A 12,223-nucleotide genomic window follows, 5' to 3' on the forward strand; every position below is an offset into this window, starting at 1 on the left:
CCATGCGCCACCCAACAACTCCTCCTCTCGTTGGAGCTGCAGTCTATCTGCTGTGATGAACCTCCCTCCTCCCAACACCCTTAATAAAAGAATAAAACAGCTACAACAGACCTGTATAAAAACGTAATCACACAGTTTGTACATTTACTCCATTTTACAATGATTAAAAAGTGAAACATTTTCATTTAAATTAAAAAATATAACAAAAGACAGTAAAGAGCTCATCAAGCTTTATTAGTAGAACATGCACAAATGAATGGTGTGCAATGTATTTGAATTTAAACAACATAATTTAGGAATGTGCATATTGAGTGAATAAAATATTCTGAGACATCAATCACAGAGCCAATAGGCAATCCTGCTCATTTCGAACACCAAACGAATTCACAACTAAATGAAAATAACCTTGACCAAAGATATCTAGCTTAGAAAAACCTCTGAGATATGAGGCACACACTCTTTTCATCTTTGGAGTCTTATATAACATTTTACAGATTTTTTTTTTTCAGTCCCTCAAAAAAAATCTGTCTTTTTGCATGTGCATGTTTTTCTACGATTGAAGTTGGGACCAGATTTCCAAAAAAGACCAAAAAGAAAAGATATAAGCAGTCAGAACAAACAGCAATGATCACATTTTAATCCTAACTTGCTCCTCCACCCTTCTCCAGCACATCTGTCAGGCCATTTTTCTCTCCCTTTAGGCCTGTAAAATCTGACTTGTTTGCTGGGTTCAGACTATGCCTGTGCCCTGTGTGCAGGTTGAGGTGTTCTTGCAGCCAACCCTTTTGGATGAACGTTTCATGGCACAGTGGACACCTGAAGGGCTTGACATCAGGATGAACATGTATGTGCCGGGTCAGTTTGCTCTTCTGGGAAAAGCCCTCCCCACAGACCAAACAGGAATACTGTCTGTGTTCCTTCAGGTGGCCCATGTAGTTCTCAAGGTGCTGGAAGATTTTGTCACACTTTCTGCACAGGTAGGGTCTCTCAACTAGGACGCTGTGTGAAGCCCCTATTAGTACATCTTCACCAGTCTTTGTCGACTGTGCCTCGGAGAGGTTAGATATTTTGGAATCTATCAGGTCTCCACCATGTTCCAGTTGGCCTTTGTGTGCATACATTTTTTTATCTTGGTTTTCTTCATGTCCTACTTGCTCGTGTTGTTTTTGGGAGATGTCCACCAGGTTTACGTGATCTGCAGCACTTCTAATCTCTAAACCTGGGAACGAAATGTGGTCTTGAAAAACTTCATCCTTGAGAGCTGCTGTGGGGTTTTTCACACCTTGCTCTGACTTCAAAGTGTCAAGCTCAAATTTTTGATCCTCTGATGACTCCAATTTAGGTTTCACAAACTTCATGTCTTCTATAGTCACATATGTATTTTCATTATCCACCTTAGATTCTTGGCTGACCCCATCCATTGCCGGACCAAGAACCACTCCTTCCTCCTTTGTCTTATCTTCCTGGATGCTGGTGCTGGGCTGGGCCACATCCTTTTCCCTCCGATTTTCAAAACTGGAACATAGCCAGCTTCTCTCTGGCTGCTGGTTTTCAGTTTCCTTGGAGCAACTTGGAGGTTTATTGGAAAACATAATGGGTTTAAGGAACTGCAACACAGCTTGACTGCATTTCTCTACCACCTCGCTCATCTGGAGGATGCTGGCTGTGCTCAGGTAACTGACCAGTTCTGCCAAAGGTACCTAAATAGGAAAAAAAAGAAGGAAAAACAAACATTAATTGCATACCATTATCAATTCTGGTGAGATTACCTGCCTCTGATAAAGAAAAGCCTTTAACAGCAAAAGGAAGCCTCTATGTTTCACCAAGCAGAGGATAAGGTCAATAAACAATAATAGGAGCTCATCAAGTATGACTGCTTTCCTTGTTCCTGTTGAAAGAAAGCCTTGGGGACTGTGTGTTGAAGACACTTAAAACACTGTTATAAGGTGTGGAGGGAGTATTGTTTGGGCTGGAGGACTTTTTTGCTGTGCAACTTGCAGAAACTGAATCAAACACACTGTTCAATGAAATCCAAATGGACAAACAAGCAGTGACACGATGTTATTTGAAAGGGAGTTTGCCAAAGTTCTTCTACCTCAAAACCGCAGACTGATAAAGTCATGCCTATAGAAGCTATTACTTCTAAAGGCGCTTCTACAAATGAGACAAACTTTTTTTCCATGACTGCATCTCTGCTTACTGAGTACTGCACCTCAAGAAGTCCAGTGTAGCAGGACAGCAGCAGCGTCTTCGCCACTCTCACACTGGAAACTGCAGCCACACTCATCTCTGCCTGGTCTTCATAGAGCAGGAACTGATCACGGAAGAAATCAGAGGATGCTGCAAGCACCACCCTGTGTCCGTGGAAGTGGACACACTGTTCCGCAGAGGAGTTTTGGCTTCTGAAGATGAGCGTGATGTCACAGAACCGACGGTCTTCTCTTAGAGCATTCATCTTGTGCAGGACAGAGCTCCCATGGGCAGGCAGACTGAAGTACAGAGTGTCACAGGAGCTTGACATGATGATCTTCCTTTATCTAGAGCGAATAGTTAGATCACAATTTTATTTTCCAATGATGGCATCACCATTATTTTACAATAGTGATGGTGTATTCAGAGGTATTTGCAGGGTAGATTTTAGTCATATAGTGTTTTGGATGTAATCCTAAAAAAATTAATGTTAGTTTCATCTGACCAGAGACATATTTGCGACTTTCTCGTGCCTTGGAACTTTCCCTTCATGTTCCAAAGTGTGAGGATTACTGCAGTTCCCCCAGAGTTACTAAAAGGCCTCTGGGTTGCTTTTTTGATTAAAGTTCTGCTTTACCGGACTTTCAGTTTAGGTCTATTGCCATTAAGATGTTGGTTGAATCAATATTGATTCATAACATTGATTCAAAATAAAATAAACAAATATGTGCATGTAGATCCAAATTTAGATGATGGTTGAGTCAAAATTGATAAAGTATCAGTTACGGTTGAAAAGCTAACATTGATTCAACATGTAAGTCACCAATCACTTTTTGTATTATATCAAAGCTTTAAAATGGATTTAATATTTCAGCCATACCATATTTTAATGTAGATTCACTCATATTTTACTGTCTGGGTGGTTATGTCTTGGTAGGTTTGCAATCGCTTGCTTAGTGTAATACAAGTTCATAAAGCAATTATAAGAATTGCATTTTTAAAAAGAATTAAAAACCATGTATTATGCTCTTTCTTCCCCACAACTATGCAACACATTGTTTTGGATTATTGCACAAAAGATATTTTTTACAAAAGTAGTAGTTAAAAGCTATTTTAAGTGTGTGTAATTGAATTTCAGTTATACAGTAGTTATGGTTCATATGATTAAAGAAAAAGGCAAATACAATTATCAGGCACAAGGATTTAAAGAAGCAGCCCCACCTTGTTCTGCAGGGTAATCCAGATATAGTAAACAAAATGACTCTTCTTCAACTTTATTGGTAGAAAAAGGAACTAAATTACTTTTTTCAGATTTTATGCACTTAAGAAAATAATAACTGGAAATTGTTGCTAATAGTCGCTGCATGCATGAGGAAAAGAATAATCTCCCATCTCTGAGAAGTCTGCCTGACTCTGCGATCCTTCTGCTCTGTACTGCAGACTCAGAGATTCTGAGCGACTCTGAAATCCTTAACTCTTTCAGTGCTTTGAGTAGGCCACAGCCGACCAGCAAGAGAAGGCGTGCAATACCCAAAATTAACCGTATGGTGGTGGTATTGCTCAGCAATATACTTATCACATCCACTCATTCCCTTCAGACTGCTACTCAAAACGTTGAGTTGAAACTTTAGCCACACTCCTCTCTATTATGGTCTTCATGGAGCAGAAACTGGTCCCAGAGGATTTTAGTTTTACCCTGTGGTTGTGGACAGACAGAGCTGCTTGGGTTCCAAAGGATGAGTGAGATGTCATGGAACCAATGTTCTCCACTCGGTGAGTTCATTTTGTGCAGGACAGACTCCCTACAACCAGGCAGAGTGAAGTCAGAGGCCAAATTTTTGAAGTCACTGATAAAAACAGTTGGCTTTAAAGAAAAGTTTCAGATCTGCATATGCTTTGGTTTTGGATGTTCTCATCAGAAACAGGTAACAAAACTTTTTTTTCCCCTTTTGATAACTGCTACTCCTCCCTGGTCATCTTTACTTTCTGTCTTATCTGGTTGGAGATGTCCACTTGTTTATTTGCGGTGGCTTTAGTATTAGTTATACCTTAGTCACACAACAGGTCTAAGTTTCCGTTTCTCTCAATTAGTTTTCAGCAAGGCTTCCTTTTTATGTTTTTGCAAGTTCACTGAATCTTTGTAATGGTCCCAGCTTGTCAGTTGTCGGTTAATTTGACCTTTGGTGAATTCTGAAAAAATCTCCTTTACAAAATTTTAGGTTTTGCCCCATCAACTTAGTTAATAAATTAATTCTCTGTTCCTTCTTCTTGCAGTCAAGTCCCTTTTTGGCCTGTTAGAAACGAGATCAGCACAGCATTCTTTTATGAACACCTGAACAAACCTGATCTTTTGTCAATTTTTTTTAATTCATGTGAATTCTTTAGCAAAGTCGATGCAAAGTATCTGTGGTAAATGTCAAAATGTACTTCAGCTTCCTGTCAAGATATGGTTGAAATTAGTTAGAGGATGTGGGTCTACATGTGTCATATAAACAGAAGCAGAGGATTCAGCCACCAAATGTTGTACATCTGGACCATTTGTGACCTTCATTTTTGGGTCAAGGTCACAAATACAAACTTGACTGAGTAGACTTGGGATAATTTTTGGACACACCTGAACTGCATTAACGTTTTGATTTATTATCTAAATGTTTTTGTAAGTTGCCACTGATGAATCCTTTCAGACACAGTAAGAAGCAGAGTTAACCCTCAGACATGAAAATGTCTTGATCATTTAAAAGATTGAGAATATTCTTACAAAAGGTCCTGTTATGGACTCATTAGATATTCAAACATCAAGCATAAGGTATGAGTGCTTTATTTCAGAAAAAAAAACGCAAACAAGTAAAAGAAGCAAAACTGATGGTGGACAATGTTCAAACATTGAATCTGAGAGAAAATGTTCTCCCAAAACGTAGAAATCATTAGTGAACTGCTCTCTGCTCAAGATAAGAGAACTTTATATTCACCCTGAAATTTTGACTCAGCTTGTGAGTTTCAAATACATAAAGATATATGTGATAACAGCAATAGGATGGAGCTGCAGAGGCAATGTGGGAGTAACCTGTAGAGATTATTGTGGAAACGAGATCAGCACAGCATTCTTTTACGAACACCTGAACATGTCTGTATTCATTCAGACATACAGAAATTACTTTTAATTATTCATCACAAATGCATGATTGTCAAGCATATGGTGATGATCATGTCTAAAGTTACCACCTTTACAGGTACTGAAATTTTATTTGGTTCATTTTGTGGAAATTGAGGAACATGTTGAAGCTTTCAAATGAATTTGAGAGAACTATGAATGATTTTTTATTCTGAAAGTTTCTCAAGCGTCACATAACCGAAAAGAATGGTTATCAAAATGTATTAATATGCGTCAGAATTTTATGACTTTTATGAGATCTACACTCAGTGGCCACTTTATTTGGTATGCCTTGTCAGTACTGGTTGGACACCCTGCTGCCTGCAGAGCTGCCTTGATTCTTAGTGGCATAAATAATAAAATATATCAAAAACACAAAGATTTTGGTCTATATTAGCTTCTTGGCATTATATAGCTGCTGTAGATTTGCCAGCTCACACATCCATTGTCTTAAGGTCACTCATGTCCCAATTTTCAACATTGCGGATTTAAGTATTGCAGATGGTCGCTAAGACTGGGTTGTGCTTCCTGTCTGCTGTTATCACATGCTTTCTGAAAATGAGAAATCTTTTTTTGATGCAAAAAAGGTCAAAGGTAATTTTATTTATATAGCACAATTTCATCAACAAGGCAATACAAAGGGCTTTAAAGGAATTAATAGGAAATACAAACAAAATAACAAACCAAAGGAAAGAGCAAAAGAGGAAAAAGCTAATAATGTTGATCCAAGGTAAATAAACTAGATACTCCTATTCAGGGTTAGAAGATAAGTATAAGTAAGTATCCGCTGGTCTAATTCCTTTTCTGGTTTGGAAGAATAGGAGTCTAAAAAGTAGTTGCTAAGATAGTTTTTCTGGGTTCCAAGTTCTAATCCCTGTTCTGGGTTGCTAAATAAGTGTAAGTAAGTATCCTCTGGACGTCTGGGGTACTAGACAAGTATAAGTATTCTCTGGGCTTTCTAAGTGTGCTCTACATTAGTAAAAGTAATGAGTACTCCACAGTTTCTAAGTAATAATAAAAAACTAAATGTTCCTGTTCTGGAAGATTTTTTTTCTGGATTCTAAGTTCGTTCTAATTCCTTTTCTGGGTTAAAAGTGAGTACTCCACAGTTTCTAACAAAATAAAATAAAAAAGAGGAAAGGACACATAAGGCAACATTCAGACAAAACAAAGACGAGAGAAGGCGGTGACATCACAGAGCCAGGAAACCACGTTGCTCAGCCTCCCGGCAGAAGTCCGATAAAGATGTTGTTATCAAGGCATGATGTCCTTGGGAGCGCTCAGCTCCACAGCTGTATGGATAACAGGAGGGGGTGAAGTGGGAAGGAGCGTTATGTTTACATATCTTCAAGGAGATTGGAAATATGCAGCCCTTCCAAAGCAACACTGGGAAAGCCAATTCAGATACAGAATGTCTTAGGTCGGGTAGATTATAAATTTCAATCTTCCCTAAAGTCTCTCCAATACATCCCAATTATCCAGATTAGTTTGGTCATTCCACTGAGTCGAAACTAGCAACTTCTCCAAGATCGATTCCATCCCATAAGTGAGTTTTGGAGTCCTCAGCTGGACTGAGAGTCTCAGCAAGACTCACATCCAACTTGCGTCTCTGTCCACACCAACAGTCTGAGTGTTCGCTCGTTCGGCCAAGTCTGGCCAAGTCCGTCACAAATTTCTCGATAAGCCAGGAATTCGCAAGCTCCAAACAGCAGAAATCCTGTTATCATGAATAAATCCAGGGTGTACCCGTCGGGGTGTGTCCCCGTAGGACAAGAGGGCTCTCCTGTGCCCAGTCTTCTCGTTGAGAAAATGTGATCAATTGCATTGAGAGACTGGCTGACCAGATCCATAATTTGTAGATTGGGAGGATGAGCAAAGAAAGGCTCCAAAAATATAGAAAAAGACAGGACAGGAAGTGTTGTGCAGGGAAAACTCACACAGTATATCACCCTAAGAACATCTTCCCTATAACAGAATCTTGTTGTCAACATCACACAGTGATCAAGGTGATCAAAGTTGATGGGAAGATGGATGGAAATAAATGATGCAGGGCAACTGTGGAAGAAAACCTGCTGGAAGCTGCAAAGCACCTGAGACTGGGGTGGAGGTTCACAACTAGAGATCTGCACAACATATGGTATCATAATCAACAATGATCATCAAAAATATATTAACTGATATGAGACTGATGTGCTTTGAGGTGTCCTACACTCCTACCCTGGAAACTAAATGGTTACCAACATTTTAAATGGCTATGGGACAGCAGAGGTTGCATCCAAGAATGTCATCATAAATTCATATCTTCCTAAAATTGTGCGTTCCTCATCTTGGACACATTTGAATTCCAGACCAAAATAAAACACTTCTCTTAAAAATGTTAAATCTGACAGAGCTTCAGGGATTCTGCAATAAAAAAAATATAAAAAATCAGTCTCAAGATGGGAGGAAAAGGGATTCTAAAAAGTGCTGACTCAAGAGCTGGAGAAAACACACACCACACTTTTCAGATTTGTGTTGGTGCAAGCTTGTGAAAACTATGTGTCATTTTCCTTTCATTTTGTGATAATTTTGTTTGTGTAATACTTTCTTAAGTAACGCTACATAATAGCTACTCCACCCATATCCAGTTACTTAACTGAACATTTTAATTTAGCATAAACCACACACCCACAGAGTACCATGGAGATTTCCTGTAAACCCACAAAGTTGTTAATGTTATTTCTTATCTGCCTGAGTGGCATTTGGAGCACTAGAAGAACACATAAAATTTATCTTGACATCGGTGTTTGTTCAAACACAGTTATATCATCAAACTGAATTCAAAGGTTTTAATGCTGGAAAAAAGTGAGCTTTGAACATGCATGCTTGTGTTATTATTTTCGGAGGTGGTAAGAAATTATTTACATTTCCTTGAGTAATATTTTTGACTGCATTGTAATGTTAGAAGTAGCCTTAATACTTTCCATTTTTACTATATTGTCATGAATATAACCAAAAATGCACCACAAGCAGACATGTTTACAAGCAAGAGGGACTTCTTGCTGTGAATGTTATTGAATGTTATTTTCTATCTGCTGCGCCATTTGGAGGTCAGGTGAACATAAAGTAAACAGTATGTATTATACTTATAAAAGAAAGTTACTCAAGTACATGTAACCGAGTAAATGTATTCCACCTCTTTTTTTTTTTTTTTCTTACACGAGTACAGTTATCGGCAACCCCGTCCATCTGAGGATTAAAAAAAAGCGCTTTTTGTGATCAAATAAAAAGTTGGTTTGTTGTCCGAGGATAAATTTGAATGTGAGGGATTTAGTTGACTGTGGATTAAACGTACCCAGAAGCAACTTACTTGACCTGTCGTCCTGCTCCGCCCAAACCATCCTCGTCACAGCGCAGTCTGCTTCCCCGCTGACGGACGGAGTCAAAGCAGTAGACGGGAGTAACTATCAGAGGTTGTACGCTTGGGTTCATGTTATTTTGTTGTTGTTTCTTACTTCGAAGAACGCAGCAAGTCGTAATAAAAAAAAAAAAACCACCTTCCGCCGAGTGAACAAGGTGGAGGAAGAGATACGGGGAGCGACAGAATGGCAGCCGGGGACAAATTAACGGAGCGGCTGTCGACGACTGGGGATTGTAGCATAGCTAGCTAATGGGGAGTCGAGAGCTGGACTTTACGCCGACCAGAGTTCATTTGAGGAAACTCAGAGCAGCAACACAGTGCAGCAAGCTGGGTAAGAGTTTGGTCGTTATAATGCATGTGTTACGCTATAACCATCCTTCTTCACTGTTTGCTTATTGGCTTCTCAGTTGAGGTGTAAAAACGCTGTTTTGTTGTTGTTTCTGTAACTTGATTGTCCGTTTTGCGGGTGAAAATGTTGGCAAACCAATTAGATAAGCCTCATCAACTGAAGAGAGAATTGCAAAACACTTAATTTTCTGTATTGTTCAAGGGCTGTGTTGTTCAAGGTCATACGGTCGTCGTATGATCATCCGTCAGGGTAAAAACTGATCCAAAAATACTTACTCAGATATAACTGAATTCATGAGGTTGTGTTATAATTTGCACAAGTAGTCGGTACAAATGCAAAATGTCTAAACTAGCATGTCAAAACAAACGATTGACTCTGATCGATCTAGACAGCGGCAGCGTTTTAAAAACCGAACCTCGCTAATAATTAATTATGTCCCTGAATTTACATTGAAAGCTGAGAAATGTTTTAACCCCCTAAATTACCAAAAAAAAAAAAATGCTGATGCATTTATTTGAGATATTGTCATAAAACGTCTAGCAAATTTGTTAAATGTTTATCTTTTTTTAGTGGTTGGAACAGTCAAGTAATACAAAGTTCATGCTTTTTACTGTTAAATATTGTACTTTTAAGTTGAAAAACTGTGACAGAGCAATATGCACGCATTGACATCAGTTGTGTAGACATGTACTACACACTAACACTTTTGCTTTACTACTAAACAACATTTAGTATAATGTTTAATGCATACAACTGCTTGGTCAAAAACTGTTGTGGTAATATGCTCTGACATCATAAGTCTGAAAGTAAGGAAATTAGTCTTTCTTTAGCAGCTTAAAAACTCTGCAGCGAACAGCTCAGTTGTTTTGTATTGCTATATTTGTTCATTTCCAAATTTAAATGAAGTTTAATGTGCATTCATCACTTATACATCTCATTTTATGCCCTTTATACGTTGTTGGAAATTCCCAAATGAGATGTGCTAAATTGGTAGAAGAATACTAAATCAGAAAAATGCACTTATTTTAAGTTTTGAGGCGGAATTAGATCATACGTATTTTCATATGAGATCGTCTCCACAATGCATTGGTCATACACATTTTATAACCTTTAGAATCACCTGTCCATGTCATTTCACTTACTTTTTGAATTTCAGTGGTTGACTTCATAACCTCTTCCTCCTGTGTAATGTCTCATTGGTTCTTATCTTGGTTTTGTTATATGTATTATAAATTGTTAGGTTTATATATCTGGACACTGACAGGCTTGCCAGATTTCTGTTTACCTTAACATTTCACTCATACTTATATAATGGGCCTGGGTTTAATGCTCAGACTCTCCTGGTATCCACATTCAAAATTGGATGAAAGTTTTAGGAGTTTCAGCTCCTTAACATGTGCCATCTTCTTTTTAAAGCTCAAAATGTAATTAAACAATTGACTCAAAGGCTTTTTCATGAGTAGGTGTGGGCAGTTCCTTTGTCGTGCCATTATCAATTAAGCTGATTAAAGGCCTGGAGTTGATTTGAGGTGTAGTGTTCGCATTTGGAAGATTTTGCTGACAACATGCTGATAAAGGAGCTCTACATGCAGGTGAAACAAACTATGTTTGCTAAGCTGCAAAAACAACAACAAAAACATATTTGAGAGATTGCTGCAACATTAGAAGTGGAAAAATTCAACGCCTGGTACATCCTGATAAAGTAAGAAAGCACTGAATGACTTGGATGTCCATGGAGGACAACATGGATGATTGCAGAATAATTTCCAGAAACCTCCGTCACAACAGTCAACCAGATGAGCAACACTCTTTAGGAGGTAGGCATACCAACATACCAAGTCTACTATAAAAAGAAGACTGCATGAAAGCAAACAGAGGGTTCAGATCACGGTGCAAGCCACTCATCAGCCTCAAGAATAAAATAAGCTAGATTGGATTTTGCCAAAAACATCTAAAGAAGTTAGCACAGCTCTGGAAGAACATTCTTTGGACAGACAAAACCAAGATCAACCTCTACCAAAATGATGGCAAGAAAAAAAGTATGAAGAAGGCAGAGAGCATCTCCTGATAAAAAGCATACCACATTATTTGTAAAATATGGCTTGGGGTTTTATTGCTGTCAGTGGCGCTGAGACACTAATGTTTAGTGGTAATGATTATAGTACAGAAACAGTCGATTGAGTTCTGAGGTGTTCAAATGCAGTTAAATGTAGTCAAACAGATTGATATGTTTATGGCGTTTCATAATGCAAATGGACAATTACCTAAAACATTCAGCCAAAGCAACCAAAAAGTAATCCAAATTGTTAAAAAAAAAAAAGTGAAATGGCCCCTTGGCAGGTGTGAGTTGATTCATAGTCAGTACAAAACATCCTGAGGAAATCAGTTGTCTGTACCAACGATGCAATGGGATGAAATTCCACAAAATGATCAAAACTGCAAAATGAAAAAAAATTATGAATGAATTAAAGTGGCTGATTTAGTAATAATAGAGTTGTTTGGGTGCCAATGAAAGATTATTGTGCTAAATGATTAACAAAGTCAGTAAATTGGGGGAATGTGATGATGTTCAGGTGGTGTATTAGGAAGGAGATGATCTCTGGAGTTTTGTTATTGTCTGTTTATTTTCTTTTTAGCTATTAAAAGCCTTATAAAATTAGTTGCAACCTATTTAATCTCCATTTAACAGAAAACGTCTCCATTTCATCATCTTTCCTATTCGCGTCTTCCGTCGGCTGACTCTTTAATAATTTGCCTTGTGGTACATACTTTGAGTTTGTCCTAAATGTCCTACTTGTAGTCATGCTGAAAGTCATTGAAATATTAATCATTATAATACATCAGCTTCTTCAGTTCTCTGTGGACAAAAAAATATCCTACATAACAGCTTTTTTTCATCTTTGATCATCTCAGCATGTTATTTGTCAGTTTTATGCTGCTCTGTTTGCATTCTCAGCATTTCTGTGGTCATTCTAGTTGAGCCTTTGCTACTACTTACCCCAGATCTGGAGATATTCTCATTCAATCTCTATAATGGCTTGGGAGACCTTCAAGAGAACATTGCAAGCATATCAAAATGAGGGAAATGTGTCCCAGAAGGATCACAGAGAGTTCACATGTTTTCATCTGGGTA

At 38.2% G+C, this 12,223-nt stretch overlaps 2 protein-coding genes across 3 annotated transcripts in view; one reads left to right on the top strand and one right to left on the bottom strand.

Moving 5' to 3' along the window:
- Positions 1-208: 208 nt before the first annotated feature.
- Positions 209-9,072, bottom strand: LOC116724108 (zinc finger and BTB domain-containing protein 6-like). 2 transcript variants are annotated; one of them, XM_032569476.1, is made up of 3 exons: positions 8,691-9,072; positions 2,213-2,537; positions 209-1,700 (listed from the first exon to the last, which is right to left on the bottom strand). In XM_032569476.1, the coding sequence occupies exons 2-3, from the start codon at positions 2,519-2,521 to the stop codon at positions 642-644; spliced, it is 1,368 nt and encodes a 455-aa protein (XP_032425367.1). In that variant the 5' UTR covers positions 2,522-2,537; positions 8,691-9,072; the 3' UTR covers positions 209-641. The 2 variants fall into 2 exon arrangements, with proteins under 2 accessions (XP_032425367.1, XP_032425368.1); XM_032569477.1 differs by lacking the exon at positions 8,691-9,072 and adding an exon at positions 3,412-3,805.
- LOC116724107 (tyrosine-protein kinase JAK2-like) overlaps positions 3,912-12,223 on the top strand; it is a 39,872-nt gene continuing 31,560 nt past the window's right edge. Inside the window, exon 1 of the mRNA XM_032569475.1 lies at positions 3,912-4,115. Coding sequence (XP_032425366.1) covers positions 3,927-4,115 — 189 coding nt within the window. The 5' untranslated portion in view covers positions 3,912-3,926. The remainder of the gene's footprint in view (positions 4,116-12,223) is intronic.

The sequence above is a fragment of the Xiphophorus hellerii genome, chromosome 8, assembly GCF_003331165.1.
Source record: "Xiphophorus hellerii strain 12219 chromosome 8, Xiphophorus_hellerii-4.1, whole genome shotgun sequence".
Taxonomy (NCBI): Eukaryota; Metazoa; Chordata; class Actinopteri; order Cyprinodontiformes; family Poeciliidae; genus Xiphophorus; species Xiphophorus hellerii.

What these genes read in the sequence shown, in the direction of transcription:
- LOC116724108 (XM_032569476.1), bottom strand. Translation starts at nt 2,521, where the DNA reads ATGTCAAGCTCCTGTGACACTCTGTACTTCAGTCTGCCTGCCCATGGG. An exon ending in GCTACACTGGACTTCTTGAG is followed by an intron (nt 1,701 to 2,212) that starts GTGCAGTACTCA and finishes TTTCCTATTTAG; the next exon opens with GTACCTTTGGCAGAACTGGT.